The sequence below is a fragment of the Diospyros lotus genome, chromosome 2, assembly GCF_014633365.1.
Source record: "Diospyros lotus cultivar Yz01 chromosome 2, ASM1463336v1, whole genome shotgun sequence".
Lineage (NCBI taxonomy): Eukaryota > Viridiplantae > Streptophyta > Magnoliopsida > Ericales > Ebenaceae > Diospyros > Diospyros lotus.
Window position 1 is genome coordinate 44357488 of NC_068339.1, and position 22440 is coordinate 44379927.

General features: G+C 36.2%; 2 protein-coding genes across 10 annotated transcripts; both read right to left on the reverse strand.

Annotated features, from left to right (window-relative positions):
• Positions 1 to 2121: 2121 nt before the first annotated feature.
• LOC127796010 (dof zinc finger protein DOF1.7-like) lies at positions 2122 to 3892 on the reverse strand. 2 transcript variants are annotated; one of them, XM_052328039.1, is made up of 2 exons: positions 3198 to 3892; positions 2122 to 2968 (listed from the first exon to the last, which is right to left on the reverse strand). In XM_052328039.1, exon 2 carries the CDS (start codon positions 2957 to 2959, stop codon positions 2345 to 2347), a length of 615 nt encoding a protein of 204 aa, XP_052183999.1. In that variant the 5' UTR covers positions 2960 to 2968; positions 3198 to 3892; the 3' UTR covers positions 2122 to 2344. The 2 variants fall into 2 exon arrangements, with proteins under 2 accessions (XP_052183999.1, XP_052183998.1); XM_052328038.1 differs by having other exon boundaries at positions 2122 to 2965; positions 3198 to 3884.
• A 2244-nt stretch (positions 3893 to 6136) lies between these two features.
• LOC127795256 (serine/threonine protein phosphatase 2A 55 kDa regulatory subunit B beta isoform) lies at positions 6137 to 19992 on the reverse strand. 8 transcript variants are annotated; one of them, XM_052326823.1, is made up of 14 exons: positions 19513 to 19992; positions 15556 to 15659; positions 15340 to 15438; positions 15147 to 15266; positions 14125 to 14304; positions 13357 to 13448; positions 11715 to 11833; positions 11058 to 11181; positions 10741 to 10864; positions 7643 to 7711; positions 7465 to 7556; positions 7299 to 7376; positions 7140 to 7207; positions 6137 to 7052 (listed from the first exon to the last, which is right to left on the reverse strand). In XM_052326823.1, exons 1-14 carry the CDS (start codon positions 19634 to 19636, stop codon positions 6913 to 6915), a joined length of 1533 nt encoding a protein of 510 aa, XP_052182783.1. In that variant the 5' UTR covers positions 19637 to 19992; the 3' UTR covers positions 6137 to 6912. The 8 variants fall into 8 exon arrangements, with proteins under 8 accessions (XP_052182783.1, XP_052182785.1, XP_052182781.1 ...); XM_052326825.1 differs by having other exon boundaries at positions 6137 to 7049; positions 19513 to 19991; XM_052326821.1 differs by having other exon boundaries at positions 6137 to 7049; positions 14122 to 14304; positions 19513 to 19991.
• Between the last annotated feature and the right edge of the window lie 2448 nt (positions 19993 to 22440).

The window sequence follows — 22440 nt, forward strand, 5'->3', positions numbered from 1 at the left end:
TGAATCGATCAAATTTATCGGTTCGGTTTGATTTTTTTTTTTATATTGGTTTAGTTCGGTTAGTTTCTTTCTAAAAAATTAGTTTTTGATTTAATTTTTTTATTAGAATAATCGAATTAATTGAACTGATCAAACTTTAAAATGATATTTTGTTGTTTATAAAATGATGTTTTTTTCGATTTTATGCATTTTCAATCGGTTATCTTTTTTTTTTGGTTCAATTTATATAGTTTGAATTTAATTTTTCAGACTAATTGATCGATTTGATTCAATTTTACTTATCAATTCGATTTAATCAGTTAGTAAATTTTGATCAGTTCAATAATTAAACTAATTATTTGCACACTCCTAATAATCATTAGCTCGTTTGATTATTTTTTTTCATGTTATGATTAAATATAATAGTAGTAGGGTTGAGCAATGAAGTTGCAAAAATGATTGAATGGAATGTAACTAACCCGTCAAATTATGGTTTCTTTTCTACAATGATCAGACGTGGTTTGAGATTTTCAAAGTTCGATCAAGCTAATTTGACGGTAATTTCATGCATCGATAAACTAAAACAAAATCAACCGACCACTTCCAGATTATCTAAATTACAAAAATCCTCTAAATCGCTAAATTATATTTGAGTGGTTCTAAATACATGATAAATTAGTTATACTTTGAAAAATAGAAATTGTAACTTTTTAAATATTCACACATTAATGTATTATATAATCCCTCGAGATAACTCAAGTGGTTGACCGCATGGGTTTTGGATATGTCAAGATTATGTGTTCGAATCTCAAGCAATACAATAGATATTGTTTAACTACACGAGGAGCCACAGGCACAGGTCTTTGACCTGGACTTACCTCAGTGTGGCTCGGTGGTCCAGTTTGGGTTAGCCCGTAAGTTATAGAGAGGCAATGCTTGCGTCAAAGACACCATTAGACGAAGTTTCTCAAAAAAAAAAAAAAAAGTATTATATATTGTTTCAAATTAATATAAATATATAATCCGTCTATTTACAAATAATATTAAGAATATAATAACTAAATATTGCAATAATATATTACACTTCCAAAATTGCCCAAACCGCTCACACCCTGCCCAGGCTGATTAATCACCGTCCAAATCCAATGATTTTCCCCAATGTGGGTGGGTCCCAATAAATTTGAGGACAGGTTCTAAGTCGGCCCAATTTGTTGCATTCATGTCTACTAATGACTTCGACGAGTGGTCCATCTTCATGGGGACACTTGTCGCAATCCGTTCACATCCAACTGCCACGTGGAGCTTAATCCCATACCCTAATCTAATACCATTGCTATACAATTATTGTACAACACAAATTATTAGCATGATTTATATATAATTATTTTAATATATTTTAAACTCAATAAATTACGATAGAACCCTTAAAATTTAGTGTAAGCTCAACACTACAAGACTACAATGCACAATAACTTTTCTAGTTTTTTTTTTGTAATATGTGAAATTCAAGGATCACTAATAATTTTCGGCTTGAACGATCCCATCATCTTTAAAACCCACAGTCTAACTTGACTCAACCCAAATATTCAGATAAATTTGATTGCGAGCCAAAGCTTAGACCTAACATTTCGGATAGATTCAAACTTTACGTTATCCCACGTGAAAATAGAATCAAGCCCACGACTTCGCGATACGTTAAGCTTCCGAACGCATGGTATCCCGAGAGATTAGTGGACAATAACTTGGAAACCTTATATTTTGTTTGGAACTTGATCGTATCTTAGTATAACCTTGTTATTAGCATCACTAATTAAACCGAAAATGGAACACTAAAGTTTGTGGCACTTGATTACTCTGTATTATATACACAATACAAAACATAACATGTATGTGACATAGCAAGACAAGTGTTAAAACTTAAATGTTCAGCTACCATTTCATTTCAATAACGTTATGAATATAAAGAAAACCCTGCTTGAAGTAAATCCTAATCTTTACCACATTAGTTGAAGACTTACAAACAGAGACATGAAAATATAAAGAAAATATTCTATTTATATGACCGTAGAAAGATCCTGAAAACACCATCATCATGCATACACAGCTTCAGCATCACAGGAAGAAGAAGAAGAAGAAGAAGGATCATCTAAGCCAACCAAATTGCTACTGCCACATCAAGAGGATGAAGATGAAGATGCTGCTACATATATATATATATGTATATATACGCGGAGAATTTATCAGAATTCTCACAATCAACACTACTACCATACCATTACTCTTCAGGAAGAAACAAAATCAAAGCAAAGCAAATCATCTCTCTCTCTCTCTCTCTCTCTCTTTTTCGTGTGAAAAGACTGTAATTTTAGCTACTGAAAGGGTGACCCGGCGTGAAAATGGCAAGCTCTGGCCAGCCATTGTCGCCGCCCCAACAGCCGGATTCTCCCCCATTATCAACACCCAGAAAATTCTCCGAGTTACCGGCGCCGCTCTGCAACTCCACCGTCTGGTTATGGATGCCGCCCGGCTCCGAATTCGAATCGGGTTTTTCTCGGAAGTCGCCCAATTGCAAACCCGACCCGTGCGGATTCAAGCCCCCAATCTGCATATTCGCCGCCAGAAGCGAGCCGAACCCGCCGCCGCCCATGTCCAGCGACGCGGCCGGAAAACTGTACGGGGCCGAGGAGGTTTCCGATTTCGGGAGAGGCTGCGACGAGGAAGGAGAGGATGACGATGAGGCGCGCCTGCCGCTGGACGAGCGCTTGTTGGCCTTGCGGGTGCCGCCGCCGACCGGAATGTTGCGGAGCGCGCCGCCTTTGGTCCAGTAGCGGCGGCAGTTCTTGCAGAAGTGGCGCGGCTGCGAGAGGTTGTAGTTGTTGTAGTAACAGAACTTGGTGTTGGTCGAGTTGCAGCGCGGGCACCTCAGCTGCTCGTGCTCCGGGAATTGGGGCTGATACGTCGACGGGTCTTGCATTTGCATTTCACTCTGCTATTCATTCATGTTCAAAAACCATGAATTTCTTCGTGCTTGTACTTTTGTATTGCATTAAAAGAACAATAATTTAATGATTCCTTTATTCTTTTGATCGACCCAACAGGTCCAGACAAACAAAAATATGCAATCTTTGGTTCTAACAACGAAAATCAAATCAAATCAAAACAAAGGATAAGGGTGTATGTCTGAGCCTGAAATGTAATAACTGAGAAAATATCCTTACGGAGGCGTTTCCGGTGATTTGGCGACCTGGGTATGTTTCAGCGCCGAGATTCCGTCAAGCTCATGGGCCGAACGGCGACGGGGTTCCGGGAAGACAGATCGGAGAAGAAGACAAAGGTAGGGTCAGGATACTTTTGACGAAATCGGAGATGGGTTTGACAGAGACAGATCAACAAGATGGAAGGTCGAACGAAGCTTAACAAGAAATCAGGTCCGAGGCTTACGGAGCCGGAGAGAAGCAGATCGCAGAAAGAGAAGGAACCGGGTGGGTTGGGAGCTTTGAGAGCAGCAGCTAGCTTCTGGCTTCAACACTCACGGATGAATGAATCTGCAGCAAGCAACAAATAATAAAGGGCCCAATCTTTCTTTCAATTGGGAACCACCCAGCATCCAGATCTATGTCTCTGTGACTGTGTGCAAGCAGAACTGAAGAACACCAGAAGACTTCATTCACAAGAAGAAGACCCCTCTGTCTCTCTCTCTCTCTCTCTCTCTCTCTCTCATATGTTTGCATATATATATGCCTGGGAATTTGGAGTTGGCTAAGCTGATGGAGACAGGACAGCCGCTCAGAGCTGGAATTTGATAATCAGAGAGAGAGAGAGAGAGATTTATTAGGGAAGATTATAATAAGGATAGTTAAATTCTTTGTTGTTGGCTGCAGTGGGATTTTAGTAGGAATCTGCCCCCACAGACATTCGTTTAATTGCCTAATGCCACTTCTTTACCACATTTTTAAAAAGGTTCAAACCAAAGGGGAACATAACTTGTGTCAACTTCTTCTTCTTCTCTGACTGCTGCTGAAAACTTCTGAATTCCCTCCATATATATATACATATATAAGATCAAGATGGTCACTTTCTTCTATATTATATCATCATAATTACTTTTAACTTCAATTTATTCTTAAACTTTTCAATTCAAATGCTTTATTTGGAAGTAAATCTGAGAGAAAAAAAAAAACACTACATTTCAACGTCAAAGTACATAAAAAATCAATATTTTAGTGATAACGCGTAACACTGAAAATTTTAAGGTAAAATTGGGGGCAGAAATCAGGGCAAATCAAATCTCCGTGGCGTGGCTTGGCTTGGCTTGCAATTGCAAAGCTAGCCAGTGCCCACTGCCCAGTGCCAGCAGCTCTTCTCTTCTCTTCAGCACTTATAATTAATTAAAAGTTGTTCCGTAATGGAGCCGAGCCGAGCCGAGACAGAAGCTGCTCTGCTTTGCGTTGCGTGGGAACGAAGCGGAGCATTTTAGGGTAGGGAAGACTAAAAGAGGTAGTGGCATCATTGTCGGATTACAATTGCTGTACAATCTCAACCGTCCGGATCCCGTTTTCGTGGGATCCAGGCCGTCCAGATGTGAGCTTAAGGGGCGGTCATTCACAGAGACTATTCTCACCCCCCCCCCCCCGAAACACGTGGCACAACCCCATCATTTCCTTCCTTGTGTAGGCTTCCTCGCCCATAAGTTAAAAGTTACAGCTTGATCGCCTGGCATACATTCCCAATTTCAAGATAAATTAAAATTATTAAAAATGATTTTTTTTGTTTTTTAATAATTAAATAAAATATTATCAAATCTTCTATGACTCCTTTAGAGATTGAAGTAAGTTAATAAAGATAATATTTTTGGTTATATAAAATTATTTATTACTTATCTTAATTTAAACTTATATAATATAAACTGCTTTATGTTAACACACAAAATACAAAAAATAATTTAATTTGTTATGAGACGTTAGAGATATTTTAGTCATTTATGTATAATCCTTAATTGATGTACAAGTAATATGATGCAGACAAGACATATCCCATCTATTCCTCTATTATCACATATAATTTTTAATTGATGTACAAATAATATGATCCCAACAAGACTTATCTCATTTATTCTGTCATGGCTATACTTCAAATTAAATCATATCTTATTCTAATTAAGCACATCAGTGGTCCCCCCCCCCCCCCATGATACAATTGGATTATTATCCTTTTATCCCAAAAAAAAAAAAATTTAAACCGTCTGATAAATTAAATCTTATATTACTAATCTTTTTGTACTTGAAAAAAAAAAACAGAGAGACGCTTAAAACTGCGCGTCTCTTCCCAGTCCAACACGTCAACCAACCAACTAGTGCTCCATTTCGTATTTCAGAGATCAAAGTAAACCACCCACCCTAAATAAATAAAATCTTAAAATTCTTTGAAATACTAATCCATTTTGCTCCCTTACAATACAAAAACATCATTATCCTTCCCAATTCCACCGTTTCCCTCTCCCTCAATTCTTTTAAGAAAAATGTTAATGATGCACGAGTGTTTGTTTTAAACTATATAATGATATTAAAATATTTAAAATATCTATCACTCAGAACGATACAATAAGGCAATATATTTACCCAAAACGCTAGGACGTAGTGAGACAAAACAATGAAACACATAATATATTTTTATCATTTGTGATATATTATATAATTTAAGATATATACAATGATATACCTATAATATGATCCTTCTCTGAAAGAAGAATTGTATAATCGCTGTATCAAGATCAACTTAACTTTCCACAGCAGCTGACACAGAATAACATAGGATAAAATTACATTAATCATCACCACCGATGCTTCATCATTGTTCATCTCAAGTGTAAGTTATCCCCCCCCCCCCCCCCAAAAAAAAAAAAATATATATATATATATACACACATGTTAACGTTAAAAATAAAACAAAACGCTCTTTGATCCTACTTGGTAGTCCTAAATGATAATTTTACTGCAGAAAAATATCAAAAATGCCCTTTTAAAGTAAGTATTTTAAACATTTTCTGCATTAGAACTACCATTTAAGACTATCAAATAAGATCAAATAGCCTTATTCTAAGGTAAAACAGAGAAACAAACTTAATGCGCCCAGTACAGGGAGAGGGAGATAGAGAGAGTGAGAGCAATATGGCAATTCATCCAAAAGGCAGTCAATTAAAGCCATAGGCATCGAACTGCTATTACATGAAACACCTGAATTGCAAAGACTATAAAGAAAAGAAAAGCCAAATGTTATATCATCCTACCAAAAAGAAAGGATAAAAAAAAAATGAAAAAAAAAAAAATTTAAAGATACCCCCCGGGGGAAAAGCTGCGAAAGTTTAACAGCAGCTTCTTCCCGGCACGATTTCAGTAAAAGCTACATTTTTCTTAAAACTAAGTGACGACAGTAGTACTGGACATCCTTAAGTTTCTGTTGTAGGAGGGCTACAATCACCGTTTTAACCCGACTGCGACGACCCAAGACGACACAATTTTTAAGGAACAGAACTTCAACAGCATCTTTCCTTCCAGGATAAAAAAGAAGAGATAAAAGAAATAAGGGAGTGAGGTGGACGAGGATGAGGATGGATCGCAGGAACTGGGAGAAGAGAAGAAAAGAGATGAGAAGAGAGGCAATCTGCTCGCCGGCCAACAAGGACAAATGCTGCTTGCTTGCCAGTTCTGCAGCAGCAACTTCTGGAGTCTGGACCTTTCGATATATATATTTAATAATGCACATGCTACACACAATTACGAGGGCGAGTTGGAATGTGAGAAACCTGGAAGCCTCTTGTTGCTGGTTGGTGCAAAAAGGGGGGAAAGAGTGTCGTCCAACAGCAACCCCGAAAAAAGTTTAAACAAGCAGCAATGAGTTTCTTCTTCTTCTTCCTCTTCTAGGTCATTGTCGTCTTCATGCATAGTACATGTACAGGCTGTTTGCAGCAGCACAAGCAATTGAGTTTTCGGTTGGGTGCCATGCTAGGTGGAGCAACTTTGTGGTGAAATCAAATGAATTCCCATTCCCATCAACTCCTGGGCTTTCTGCTCCTGCTACAGAGATAAATTCCAAAGTTTGCGTTCATGTCCAACAAAGGTCACCATGTCTATAATGTAACAGAGAGAGAGAGAGAGAGGAACCTCGTCTAACAACACGAGTTATACTGCTGAGCGATCTGGAAGGCCTTGAAGGGGTCTGAACTTGTCTCCTGCAAAAGCATATCAAAGTTTCTACAGTATAAACTAGACATCAAATATAGGATCGATACTTTGATATTTTTGTCAATGATAGATAGATACCTCATGGGGTTTTTGCTGGCTTCCAAAGTAGTCGCTTCAGTACTGCCCGCAACACAACCAAACACTCGGAATATATTGCTGTAATTGTGTTAATTGAATGTTAGATTCATGCCTTAAGGTCAACGGCACCATCCGTTAGTTCACAAACAGAAACACGTGAACAGACCTGTAAGAACCTGTTGCTACCCGCAGCCCATCACCACTCAAGCAACACTCAAACTTGTCAAAGATGGAATCATTTTCATACAGATCACATAACTGGGCAAAGCAGAAGCAGTTCAGCTTGCTTATATATTAGAGCAGCAAAAAGTAGCACCATAATATGAATGATGAAAAGAAATTACCTTAGGCCTTAAGTACTCGTGGACCTGGAAGGTTGAAACTGGACCAGAATCCATGTTTATGTCCCACAGCTGAAACCAAGTAAAATCTAGTTCAGCAAGCATATTAAAGCCAAGGAAAATTGTGCTCGAGCAGTTCTCAAATCTAGACTAATTCATTCAGTACAATACTTGATGCCGTGCAAAAATGCCCAGGATCCAACCTAGCCTGCCTAACATGCTTTTCAGGGGAACTAATCCTTGAGTATATGGAAAAAACAGAAGGCAAGAAGTTTCAAGTTCCTTGCCAGGAATACACATGGCATGCTCAACAAATTAGGATATATTAGTTGCATTGGTCCTTCAAAACCCAAACCCTATAGCACTAAAGAAAATATAATGCACAAGCCATGCTTATTCATCTAACAATCTCATGAATAGAGTGATGGAGGAATCCCAGTCCAGACCAACTCTAAACACAGCCATCTGATATATGATTTTCAATAACAGAAAAACACTCGTTACACCAAATAGAATAAAAGAATGACTACATCACAGAAGAGAACTACCTAAATTTATAGATAAAAGTAACTAATTACACTTACACAATTGATCAACACAAGAAAAGTGATGCCACCATGCAATATCCAACCAACACTTTCTTCATACCCATCTTAATTTTGAGGTGCAGCATTGACTGTGTTTTAAGCTTTGCCTTTAACAGAGCTGTCACTGGTGGGGAACTTGAGTCCTCAACAGCTTTACCAGTCCAAAGAAGGTGTTTAGGAAACTAACTATAGCATGACAAATAACAGTGAAAATAGAACTTAGCAAGCAAAAGAAAGACCCTTTCTTTGGTTCTATTTTTTGTGGGGGGAGAGGGTGTTGGAGCGTGGAGTTGGGAAGAGAGGAAGAGTGGGGACAACTATAAACTGCACAAAAGAAAAAAAATAAAAATAAAAAGGAGAGGACCTAACAAAAAAACAAGAAAAAGAAGAGAGAAGGCAATTCAATTTTTTTAGTCAGCTTTTAGAAAACAACATGCATTTTTTTGGCTTGTGATTGTTCTTGCTGTTGTTGCTCTCTGCATTTTTGTTTTCCTGTCAAATAACTCGAACAGTTTTACAAAATCAAACAATCCCAAGCCTTAGTCCTACTAGGTGCTGTTGATTACATGAATTCTAATTTTCAAATCATCTCCATCTATGGTCATATCTTCTAAAAAGTTATTATAACCTATTTCATGTTTAAGAGTTTTTCACTCAGTATTTTTCAGTCTTCCTCTGCTGCTTCTCCTACAAACTTCTTTCATTCTATTCACTTGCATCGCAGGTATGTCTATTGGTCTAATTCTCACATGTCTAAGCCATCTTAATCACATCTTGCACACCTTATCTTTAATAGACACAATTATTACCTTATTATGTATTGTGGAGATAATGGAGAATTAAAGTTGATAAGCCGAGATTAAAGAAGAGATAAGAAGATTTGAAGACCGGTTGCTGCATAGATAAGAATACCGAGTATTCAGGAGATAAGATAACAAAGCTGATTTAGTTTATCTAGAGATAGCTAGTTTATATTTAAATTTATCAGATATGTTGTACATAGAGTAGACTCCAACTTAAGGTAGAAGACTTGTATATGGCTGTATATTTATTCCCCTTTGTTACGATTAATGAAGTACTTGATTCCAGCCTTAGAATCAATTTCTTCATTTATATTTTCATTTTATTTTAACCACATATCTACCATAACATTTTCATTTTAATTACACCCATATTTTACACATGCTGGAATTTAACTAGCCAATACCCTGACCCATTCAACAAAAATGGTCTCATTGTTTGTCCAATACAACTCCCTTCTAGATTCAAACGGATTTTAGAATCACATAAAATATTGTTCACATTACTCCCTGTTAAACATCCTACCTTGATTCTGAGTACCATCCTCAATAATTTCCCCTTCTTTTTAAACAATTGATCTAAGATATTTAAATTGATCTTCTCTAGAAATAACTTGATCCACAATTTTATAGATAACCAGTAATTTATATTATTATAAAATTTAATAATCCCTCTTTCTTTTGGAAAAATTGATCCAAGATATATAAACAAATCTTTTTTAGGAATAACTTGATGCAAGATTTTATAGATAACCAATAATATTTACTATTATACAATTTCATAATCAACAGAGACGAGAGGTCAAAAGAGGAGGAAAATTAAAAAAATAATAAAGAACAAACCTTCAGATTCCTAACAAACCCTCCAACCCAACCCCCGACCAACCTCCAAGGGTTTCAAACTAGATGTAAACCCATTTTCTTTGATTCAATCTCCAGCTCTATTTTTTACAAACTAGGTTCAATTCCTAGTCAAAATAATCCTGGAGGACACTCCTCAACAACCCCCTCCCCCAACAACCAAAGGTTTCAGACAACCCCTGTTTCATTGATTCAATCTCCATCTCTTCTTCTATAAAGCAGGTCCAACTCAGTGACAACTGGAATTTAAAATGTTAATCTTAAAAATCTTCCCACCTCTAATAGTTTCAATTGCTTTCTGGCCAATTATGATATATGCCTCACAGGGTATTTTAATTATGTTAGCACCCTAAAACTAATGTTGGGGATTAAGGCTTGTGAACTAATGTTGGCAGATTTTATGATAAGGCTAAAGAGCTATATCAGGAATGTGACACTGGAAATCGTATAACAGGGACCCATCATGATTTTTCTTTTTAGAACTAACCTGAATCACTCCAAAGTAAAAAGTGCAAGAAGTGGACATCAACTACACATGATTGCAAAAAATTGATATATAAGCACAAATAAACTGGGCCAAATAAGTAACACAAATGATGCATATACATACAGGTAAAATGTAAATTAGTGGGGGCAAATGCTTGAAATTTGCACATTATTCTTTGAAAAATGAGTTAAAGGGCCCCTAAAATAGAAAGAACGAACAAAAAAACAGAACAAGAAATTCAGCGGGGGCAACTGTGCCCCCCTACTGGACCACACATGGGTCCACCCTTGGCTGAAAGTCCACACACATGCAGTACACGCTTGCGCCAAACATAAAGCCTATGTTATTAGAAAGAAAGATATGAACCTTAAGAGTCATATAATCACGGCTAAGTATGTATCTTCCATCCTTTCCAAATTTAATATCTGAAATTGAGGCAATTATTTCTGTGAAAAAAGATCTTGAACCAGGCGCCTCCTGTTCCTCAAACCTGCATGCAAAGAATATTATTGACTAAGGAGATTCACCTAAAAAATTCTGTTTTCCTTTTGGCTCTTTCCCATGTGAGCTTTGACAGTTCTAATGTGGCAACCACTAGCTTTGATTCCATCCTTATAGTTTTAAATGATTATTAGCAAGCTCATTAGGGTGTGATTAAGGCACAAAAGCCAGAAGGAACTTACAGCTTTGAATGTGAATCGCATAAAGCTGATTGCCGCAAATCAATAAGGCGTATTGACCCTTTTGAACTACTATATGCCAACATGTTACAGTGGCTAGGATGAAACTCTGCTGATGTTATCACCTCTGTAACAAAAAAGGAAATATTAAAAATAGCAACTCTAAGCCAAAAACACACTGATTAACCAACAAAACAGTATAGAGTAATTCATTGTGGGCGCATTGCTCAAATTGCAAACTATCCATTTTACACCAACACCAGGTTAGAGAGCAAATCAGACAATCCTACAGGCTTTATGAGGAGCACTACTTTAGGTAAACTAATGCAAAATATATATTCTTCCCCCAAAAGGGCATGGCTTCCAGCTTTCTTGTGCCGGTAAAATAATTAATGGGATTCATCATGTTCAACTAATGACCATATACCATGTATCATATGATATATAGCAAAATAAGATTTTGAAAAGGAATGAGAACAACTAGATAAGAATATATGGCATGCTTCCACGCACAATAAGAGCTAAAAAGTATTACAACCACCAGAAAACCAATCAATTAGAAATCAAGATATAAAGAAAACAGGAATAGAAAAAAAATAAAAAAAATGAACATGTCATGATTTAACCAGGGAACTCCCATCAATATACTAAGGGCCATACCAGTTAGATCCTCCATGTTAGCAGGCTTCACATCAACAATATTGAAACTTTGATTGCTAATTTCCAAGTTCCAGAGGTTTATTCGCAGATCATCAGCAGATATAAATGTTTCACCATCACTGGCATATGAGAGAATGAGAGAGTCAGTGCAATTCTGCAAAAACCATATTACATGTGCAAGGCAGACCAGATACCAGGCACAGAACAAAGAAACAACTGAAAGTGCTCTCGTGTTGTTTCAAGTTTGCCCCATTCGCTGACCCCACCTACTAGGATTAAGGCTAGGGATTGTTGTTGTTGTCCATTCAAATTATAAACAAAGAAAAGATGAGCACACTTTCCCATAACAAAACATAAAAATATAACAAAAGAGTGCATGATGCACATATAAACCAAGGAAAAATATCCTTGCAGAACAAGTTCTCTGTCTACAAGCTGATGCATGTGATCCAGGAGAAACAGTTGGACAAAGATAAGGTCTAACCATCAATTCTACAACCACAAGCCCATATTCAACATGTAGGTAGATAATCCCCCAAATTATTAAAGGCAGACAATCTTAATTGCCAACATTTGAACATCCAACCATAGAAATTGCAATTAGATTCTTTCTAGTTTTAAGACAACCCAAGTCACCATGTGCACTTGCATAAAATGAAGTTCACCAATAGAAGGATAAAACAATGCCAACTTAATGTAAACTGAGAGCCAAAATTTTACCATTTCAGCCAATTATTTGTTTCAGAAAAAGGAAAATAATCTTCAACACCATGCATTCTTCATACTTGGACATGATACCTTTCCATTCTATATGCCACCCAGACAACTGCTAATTCATTTTTATTGACAACTTACTTAAGTTTAGGCGCACAAACAGACAGCAAAAGAGCATGCCTTCAATTAGCATGAGATTTTAATATGCACTTAATTATGTACACATGAAGGCATCTAATGACCTATATATAAATATAGGAGCATATGTCTATCTCCTTCTTTGATACAACATTTTTTGTCAGACTCAATTGTCTTCTACCTCTTCCATATCTTCAGCCATTAAACTAGGGGACTCATGAAAGAAGGAAAAACATTAAAAGGTTCAAGAGAAGAAAAAAACAGATCATATAACCCTTTTTTTTAAAAAAAAAAAAGAAAAGAGGTAACAATATATAAAAACCGAATGCCTTAAAGAGGGTAAACTTTACAAATGAGGCTACTTAACCACATGATCATCTAAAAACTTCACAAAATATTCGAAAGATAAAGAAATTTCCCCTGTAGCCTATAAGAAAAGGGAATTGAGAATGTTTCTTTCAAGATAAACAAGAGAGCTTTTAGAATTTTCAAAATCTCTCCTATTTCACCCCCTCCAGTTATTGCAGAGCACAAAAAGTACATAATAAATCTTAATGATATTCCAGATTCTTGGAAGGGAATGAAGAATGGTAATAATTTTTCCTAATTGAGGAAGAAAGTAGGAGAGTATTGTTATAACTGAGAAACTCTAAGCCCATGAAACAACCAAAATGGGTAAACAAATATAGAACACAAAAATAAAGTGAAAATTAAAAGCACAGTTCAATTATAGTAGAATATTAGAATATAAAAACAGAGGTGAATTTAATGAGCCTCCACGGATTAGCACCTGTTATTTGAGATAGAATTGATATGATAGTCATGTGCATGAGCATAAACCCTTCTGCACCTTGCCACAAGGCTGGTCTCATGACTAGTTACCTGAAAATAGTAACAAAAATTGGATATTATAGCCTTCCTGAATAAACCAAATTGGTATATTTTGTACATACAAAGGCAAATGTACACAGTGGCACAAGTATATATCAAAAGTAAAATATTTGATGATTGGTTCTAACTAAAAAAAAGGTGGTAGCATAAATTGGCCAAACAGATGAATGGTCATGCTGATAAAAAGATCTGCATCCAGCATGCTTGCTCTTGATTCAGAAATACAAAGTGTTTTTGATTCTCTCTTTTGATAAGTACGTACATATGAAACAAAAAGGCTGTCTTTTTACAGAACTGACATTGGTATCTCCTAAAGGCGGACATACATAAAAATGTGCATGTCAATGAAGCCAACCTAATTTTGATAGTCTAACTTGGCCAAGTTACAGGTTTTGCCAACAGAAATAAGTATTCTGCAGGCTCCTGTTTCTGCAATTCGCACCAAACCTTGCATCATAATCTAACCCTAAAACCAGGCATCATAATTGCAGCTCAAGGATCTTGTTACTTCCTTTTCCCTGTACCATTTTCTTCCTCTGCTTCATTTTATTTTTCACTTGCTTTCAATAAGTGGATTAAGTATTTCAACTACATTGAAATGACAACAATATACTGAAGACCCATTATTACCAAAAGAAAATAAAACACTTAGGTTGAGTACAACTACCACTGGTAGACGTAGTGATGGAATGCCCCCTTGTGGGCAATTGTAAGGTTTGTCCGGGTATCCTCCATTTGCAAGATATGGTCTAGCAGCAGAAGAGATGCTTGAACTGGCAACACCACCATTTCCTTTGGAAGGGTCAACATTCATTTCAGAAATTTTCTTGACTTTCTTCTCCTGAACCTGTTTAAAAAAAAGAGGAGCAAAAAAAGCCACCAATTAATGCATAGCTAGCCATTATTTTATTTTCTTCTTTTTATGTTAATCCTTTTGATAAGTGGAGATTAGCTAAAGTGCATATGAAAAAGAATGTAACAACCATTAATATGAGCATTTGTGTTTCTCAACTAAGACTGCCATATAAAACCAGGAGACAGGGATCATTCAAGTTTCTGCTCTACACAAATAAAGGCCACTCTTCTATTCAACATATCAACTTTGTTCACAAGTAGATTAGCATTTCCTTGTGATTAGCATTTCCCATCCTCCACTAACAAAACTTTGCATTAGTCTTCAATAAATATCCTCAAGTCAACTGAACTGAGATTAATGCTTCAAAAACTATTCTTTGTTAATTGGTGGATCCACTGGAAGGCTACACCAAAGCCAGTTCAAAAAGTGAACTCCAAAGTTCTTAGAAGTGATCATTGAAACTTGACGGCTCAACCAAACACCATTAGATAGGAAAGTCCAAACTCAAATTTCAAAGAATCATAGTCATAAGACATGACAGACATTTGCAAATGTTTTGCTTACCACAATGGTGCAATCACCCTTGTTTCTATATATTAAATGAATTGAAAGAACAAGTATAATAAATAAATGCTGTAGGTCTGGTGTGACATCAAAAAAATAAAATTAGAGCTAGTACAAATTTAATGTCCCTACACACTTAATCAAGCAACTCTACAAAATATGATAGGTGAGGCTCCAGTTAAGGTATCAACTAACTGGAAAACCATCACACATTAACACAAAGAACAACATAGAAAGCAAAATATAACAAAAACTATTTTGTTTCTCACCTTCCAGAATTTAATAGTTTTGTCATTCGTGGACAGAAGGAACAAGGCGCCATTAGCTGTTTGGCACCACCTGATCTTGTTGATTTTCTCCTCAATCTCCAAGCTCTTAAGGTAATCAAACTGGAAAGAAAAGAAGGACAGTAAGTAAAAACAACCTGATCCATCAAGAAGAAGGACTACAGAAAATAAACACCTCAGGTTCATGGCTCTGAAACTCTGTTTTATAACGGAACTCTGGGTGTCTACTAATTGGATAATCCATTCTCTCTAGATCCCTTCGGCTTCCACCATGCTGCTGCATATCACATTGCACCAGAATATTACAACATCATAAGAAACAATAACCGATAGCATATATTACGAGGTCCAGATTCAGTAAGTAAAACCCAATAGAGTAGCAAAAACATACATCCTTTGTATCAGTCCTCTCAAACAATACAACTCTGCCCCCACGATCACCAGTAGCAAGGTGGTCACCAGTTTTATCAAACTCAATTGCCGAAATGATATCCACTGCAAAATTAAAAACAGTATTTAAAGTAATCAGATTAGAATCTGCTACGGTCCTCCCAAAGTATGATATTAGCTTTAGTTCACCATATAACAATTTTAGTGCCACGTTAACTTTAAAATTTTACCAAACTTTAAGGAAAGCACCCAATTCCACAGACAGTTAATTTGCACATAATCTCTGGATGTTATGAGCATGACTAATAATACAGAATTTACATACATAACTTCCAGCACATGTGAATGCAACCTGTAGCCTACTGCCAGCCAAACTGGTATATGCAATGAAGCACACAGTTCTGGGCCTTCTGGCCATAGAAATCCAGTCAAACAAACATCAAATGACATAGAATAGACATAGAATAGACATGGCATTCTTATAAATTTCAGATTTAAATGGCTATGTTAGTCAAGCTTGTCAGAAACTTGGTCATGGAGGTTTGCTTGTGAGAGGGAGAGAGTGGACAAGAGTGGTAGCTTCTTAGTAATATCTTTATGTCTTATGGAAAGGACATCCAGATTTGAAATAGTAGGTTAACTTCTAGGATTGCAGGACAACTAAATCTCCGTTGCATGTGTCTTGTGGCTAGAGGTGGTTGTGTGTTGGGTGAATATATGGCAGGGGCTGATTAAGGAGTGTTACCTTCTTTGTTTGTCTGATAATTAAGTTTTAGTCTTAACAATAATCACCCCAAGGAGAAAAACAAGAATTCAGATGTCTACATAGAGGAAGAATGACTAGCAATCAAATGAATATGAAAATTTCAATGACTAGCAATCAAATGAATATGAAAATTTCAGACAAGTGTATCAATATTCTTAATAATTTGAAACTTTAAGGGATTTCAGTTGCAGGTATTTACCACGAGAAACTCAACCTAAAGCCTTCAACTACAAACACCCATGGCACATGGGAGATCAATTTAATGTTCCTGTACACAGCCGATTAGAATTCTTTTTAGCAGGTCCAGAACCCCTAAGAAAGAACTTTACCTTTAATAATTGCTCACTCAGCCCACAAGTACAGACAAATCTAAAACAAGAATATGATAAATATGCCTTTCTCACCCATGGATGCGTGAAAAAAAAAAAAAAAAAAGAGGCTGACGTATGGTCAAAAGTAAATTTTTCCCAGGGCATCATCTCTAAATATTTGTTTTTACAAGATTAATTTTAAGTGTTTTTATGAACACAATGGAGATGAAGATGTTACAATGGATGTGACCGTATAAAAATAGAAATAAAATTAAAAATGATGTTATCTATAATAAGATCAAAATGGCTCCTACTGAAGATAAGATTTGTAAAACATAATTAAGATGATATGATTATATGAGAAGAAAACTCATAAAGGCTCTTATGACAAGAGTGGATGGAAAGGAACAAGTTTTTGAAAAAAGAGGTAGAGGAAGACTCCCCACCCACCCACCCCCCAAAAGGGCTAAAAAGAAAGAAAAAACACTTGGTGAAAAACTCTTATATGTGGTATGAGTTATTAGGGCCTTAAGAAAGCATGGCCATAGATAGAAATGGTTGGTTAACTAGAATGCATACAGCAACTGCAATTAGTGAGATTAAGGCTTGATATGTTTTTGTTGTATTGTGTATAAAATTGATAAAAAGAAAATTGCAGTTACATTTATATCTTATAATTCAATAGAAACATATACAAGTTTTCCCCGGTGTACCATATTCCATAATAACATGTAGCATCCCAAAATCTAGAATTCTTAAATCAATTCCACAACACCTCCATGTTCAATAGATGGCACAATGAATGTAGCAAAGTTCCCATAGTTTCAACCAAATCCTTAGTAAGTATAAACCAACCAACTAGACGAAGTGCCCATGTGGAAATTTTCCCAATATAACTAAGATTCTAGGATATGACATGTGGTATGAAATACTAATTTACTTCCTGTGACAGCAGTAGAACCATGGAAACTATAGGCTGCAAACCTCTTGCTGGGCATCTCAATGGAAATCAGAGGCAACAAATGCAAAGCAGAATTGAATCCCATGGGGAATAATATCCTATTATTGTAACAGAACACTAAAGGAGTCATCGCTTCGAATAATTTTGAATTTACCATCGCTCTCCCCATACCCAACTGCAGCCATTTGTATTATCTTCTTGGACAATTATTGTGGGCCATAGGTGTAAAATGTACCCTTTTCTAGGCCCCACCCCCCGATAGTTATTGTGGGCCATGGGTGCAAACCGTTGCCTTTTCTTGGGCCCCTCGGGGGTTCACACAAAACACGCAACCTAAGACTTGTTTAGAAATTCATTCAGTACAACATGCCCCAGGTGTCCAAATATCTACACAAAGACTTCAAAGGTCTTCTTTTTGTCAAATTTCTGAAAGCACACCTGTCACTTAGTTAAACAACAGTAAAGACACTAGAATAAGGCTGGTTTAGTCATTGCACCAGGGATGAGGGGGTCACATAAAACACGCAATCCCAGGTGTCCAAATATCTACACAAAGACTTCAAAGGTCTTCTTTTTGTCAAATTTCTGAAAGCACACCTGTCACTTAGTTAAACAACAGTAAAGACACTAGAATAAGGCTGGTTTAGTCATTGCACCAGGGATGAGGGGGTCACATAAAACACGCAATCCCAGGTGTCCAAATATCGACATGGAAACTTCAAAAGTCTTTTGTCGAATTCCTGAAAGCATACCTGTCACTTAGTTATAGGACGTTATAGACATTGGAATAAGATTGGTTTAGCTAACTCTCCAGGATCTAGATAGCGATTGGCAGAACGATACACAGGGTCGCATAAAACACGCAACCTAAGACTTGCTCAGAAATGAAAGCAGTAGAATATTCCTCAGGTGTCAAAATATCTATAGGGCAACCAGCCAAAAGTCTTCTTTTGTCGAATTTCTGAAAGCATGCCTGCCATTTAGTTATAGGACATCAAAGACACTAGCATAAAGTTGGTTTAGGTATGGCCGTTGCAGGCTCAACAGCAGGAAACAGTGACGTACAGGAACTCCAACTTATTAACCCTTTGGGATCTAGATAGCAATTGGCAAAGGTACACCAGAAAACCAGTCATCCCCCTCTCCCTTACATTACAGTCTCCTGACACTAAGTCATGCACAAAACATCACTAAGAAAGTAAGTAGAGAAAAGCCCGATAGCAACATTGTCAATCTCTATTTGACATCACTAAGAAAGTCAAGTATATGAAAGCTCTATAGCAGCATCATTGTCCATCTGGATTAGATTTTATGAACATTGTTCAGCAACCTTTTTGCTTCAATAAATGTACCTAATGGCACCATAAACAGAAGTCCATCGAACTCAAGAATGGCCATTACTGTAGCAATGACTGCTAAACAACCATTCGTCTTCATCTTTTATTGATTGGTAACAGTGTTTTAACATTGGTTTTAACTCCATAGTAACGTCCAAGTTACCGCCAAACATAATACTACTGTTGTTGCAACAAACATAAGAAACGAGTTCTATCACACTATTTAGACAGTGACTGGGTAGCTATAGAGATCCATACTAAACAGTATTTCATCAAAATACTTGGAACTCAAATACTCTATCCTAATGGCCAATGAAGTCAGGCACTGTTCGTCAAGCCACCATCACACTGCTCATCTATGTCTATGGATTTTTCATCAGATTACTAGATACAATCTCCCTCAATTCCAAAACCTAAATCGAATCATTCCCCCCCCCCCCCCCCCCAATTACCAGATAAATCAACCATCCGAAACAGATCAACAACACGAAAACAAACCCTAATCACCGTATAGACACAAAAATTTCGCGGATCCAAGGAGGTCCGAAGAGAGATTAGAGAAAAGGAGAAGCAATGATGATACCTTCCTGAACCTCTTCCCCCGCGGTCCTCTCACCGAACACCTGAGAGAATTTCCACTCGAGCGGTGGCGGCGGCGGGCCCGTTGGAGCTGCCGCGGCGCCCCCTCCATCGTCACCACCGTTCATCTCTGCCGACAAATCAAGGCCTAAAAAATCGATCAAATCGAGGAATCAACAAATCAGTGCATGAACCGATCGCGCAGCGGTGCAGGTGGCTCCCCGTCAGAAGATCGCGTCCTCGGAATCGGCGAGAAATGCATAGAAAATGTTGCCTTCAGATTCAACCATTCCAAGTCGAAAACAACAACAGAAAGGGCTTGAATTGAACGGAGATTGAGATCCTCTCTCTCTCTCTCTCTTCGACCTCTCCACCTCTCTCTCTCTCTCTAGTGCGAGGAGAAAATTGGGATTTGGAGTATAAAAACCGTTCCGTTCATTGCCTACGGAGAGAACAAAAGAACACTGTTCTTTCTGTCTAAGCTCTATCAATAATACACATTCTCTCTCCTCTTACTTTTATAATATTTCGCGGTGGGCTGTGCTACCGTCACTCGTCTGTCACGGACCGTCCCGCCTTGGCGCAGCTTCATTGGCTCACGACTGCCTTGCATGGACCGAGGCTATTCATTTCTTAATTATGTTTTTTTTTTTATACTATATGCAGGGGCAGGTGTTGTTGGGGAGAACACTACGGGAGGTTATGCGATTTTACGCTTATACCCCTTGTCGTTTTCGTATTTTCCCACTCCTGCCTATCATGATTTTGTTACGAGGACAAAGGCGAACCGATCTGACAATTCTAGGATAAATAATTAAATATTTTATTATTTTACCTTTTTTTATAAACATAGAATAGAATATTATTAAAGTGGTAAATAGCATAACCCTTATATTTTAATATATTATAATTAAATAAATAAAAATATGCTTATAGCTACAAATAATTAAAAGTTTAAAACTTTATGTTAGTTAACTTTACATAATCAAAATGAAGATTGATTAAGAAACGATTAGTTGATTAATTATACCTATTGAAATTATATTAGATTTATTAATTTTTATTAAATGATAAAAGCAACTTAAGAAGATAGAGAAAAATTAACTCACAACAAGCCACAAAAATAGGGCATTCATAACGCAAAGTCCGACACCCTAGCACTTAAAGGACTATGCCGAATGCAATTCGGAAGGAGACGTCAAATGTGAACCAAAGTCAACATCTGAAGAGACTGAAAAACTAAAAAGTGTAGAGAGATAGTTTTAAACGACATTCTATATTAAATGTGCCAATTGAAATTCCACACGTTACTGCCCACAAAGGGTGAGGTAGATGGTGATCAACCCTTAGTAAACACGAAATTACAAGATCAAACATTTTTATGTCTTGTAGTATGAATATTTGGAAAAAAATCATCTAATTAGTCCAAAACAATATATCAATCTTTAATCATATTATATGAGGTTAACTACACAAATTTTACTTCAACGGTTTAATCTATAGTCATACCTTATCTAAGATTTTATTTATTTATAGTTATATCAGACTTATGAGTATTCCATAACTATTAAAAAAAATAAATAAAGCATCATGTCGAGTTATTATAATCATTATAATACATATCGTATTTAAAAATTGCTCGCTTTATTTTTTTATTTATTTTACTAAAAACTTATTTCATTTTATGTACTTTCTTTAAGGAATACTTTTGATATTTCAAATAGTATGCTTTTCAAAATTTCAATGCCAATCAAAAAAATAAATAAATAAATATTACAACTAGGAATGGTAATGGGTCGCCTATACTCATATAATAAATGTTCAAAATATGTCTTATATTTATACCCTTTAAATATAATTTTTTTAAAAATTATTTAAATTTTATATGTATAATTAGAGCTTTATTTTAATAAATATTCAAATAATTTGTTTTTTACGACTCAAAATATAAATTTTTATAATCATATTAACTTTAAATGGGTAAATGAGACTTATTACAAATTCATTAATTTTATGAGTAGCACAAATGATTCACCGCACAGATTCAAAAACTTTGTTATCACAAGGTCAGAGAATTGAGTTTGGTTTAATGTGACTCTCGATAGTCTACGTATATCAATAGGGTCAAGGCTTAAGTTTTGACTCACGACTCACACGTCTAATCCGAGGGGTGGTAGACCGTAAGTTTTATAAGGGTGTGATGATCTTGACTAAAAACTATCTATTGATCGAGGACTACTCGTGTTTCTTAAGTTAAAACAAAAAATATTCATTTATAAAGCAATTGTAATTTATAACAAAATTGGTTTCTTGCATTTTAGGAAGTTTGAAAATACTTTAGTGCACTTGTTTTGAGAATATGAAACACATGCAAGAATGTGCGTCACATCATTTGAACACAAGAATGCACAAATGATTATCAATTAGGTATTGTTCCAATAACCACATGGAGTGCAATTAGGGTGTTAAAAAGGAATCTAATACAACTTTTGCCTTACTTGGCCTCAAAATTTGACATTGTGTCATAAAGTCTATTTGGAAATATTTTCGTTTTTAGAATCTTCATTTCATTGCCAAGTTTTGGAATGGAAATGGTTAAAATGATATTTGTTTGTGAAAATTATTTTCAAAGTTTTAAAATGGATTTGTGATTCATTTTTCCTATTACTTTTAAGAGAATGATTCGAAATTCTTGTAGTGTGAAACCATGTAATACTAAACACGAGATAAATTTTCTAAAGAATAAAACATTTTTTAAAATAAGCCAATTTACTTTCAATACCATCATCTTTGTTCATCCTTTTTAAAAATCGATATCACTCTCTCACCACTCGTTGGTGATGACATAAGTTGTATTGATGTAGTTTTGGCATCCTTATTGGCCTTTTAATGACATATCGTAGATCCAATTGGGTTTTACAGCAAGCATGAG

Excerpts from the sequence above, each read along its gene's own strand:
- LOC127796010 (XM_052328039.1), bottom strand. The coding sequence starts at position 2,959 with ATGCAAATGCAAGACCCGTCGACGTATCAGCCCCAATTCCCGGAGCAC.
- LOC127795256 (XM_052326817.1), bottom strand. The coding sequence starts at position 19,636 with ATGAACGGTGGTGACGATGGAGGGGGCGCCGCGGCAGCTCCAACGGGC. Across the intron at positions 15,267-15,339 it reads TTCAGAGCCATGAACCTGAG|TTTGATTACCTTAAGAGCTT; the intron begins GTGTTTATTTTC and ends TTTTCTTTCCAG. Across the intron at positions 11,834-13,356 it reads AATTCTATCTCAAATAACAG|TGATGGTGAAACATTTATAT; the intron begins GTGCTAATCCGT and ends CTCATATGCCAG.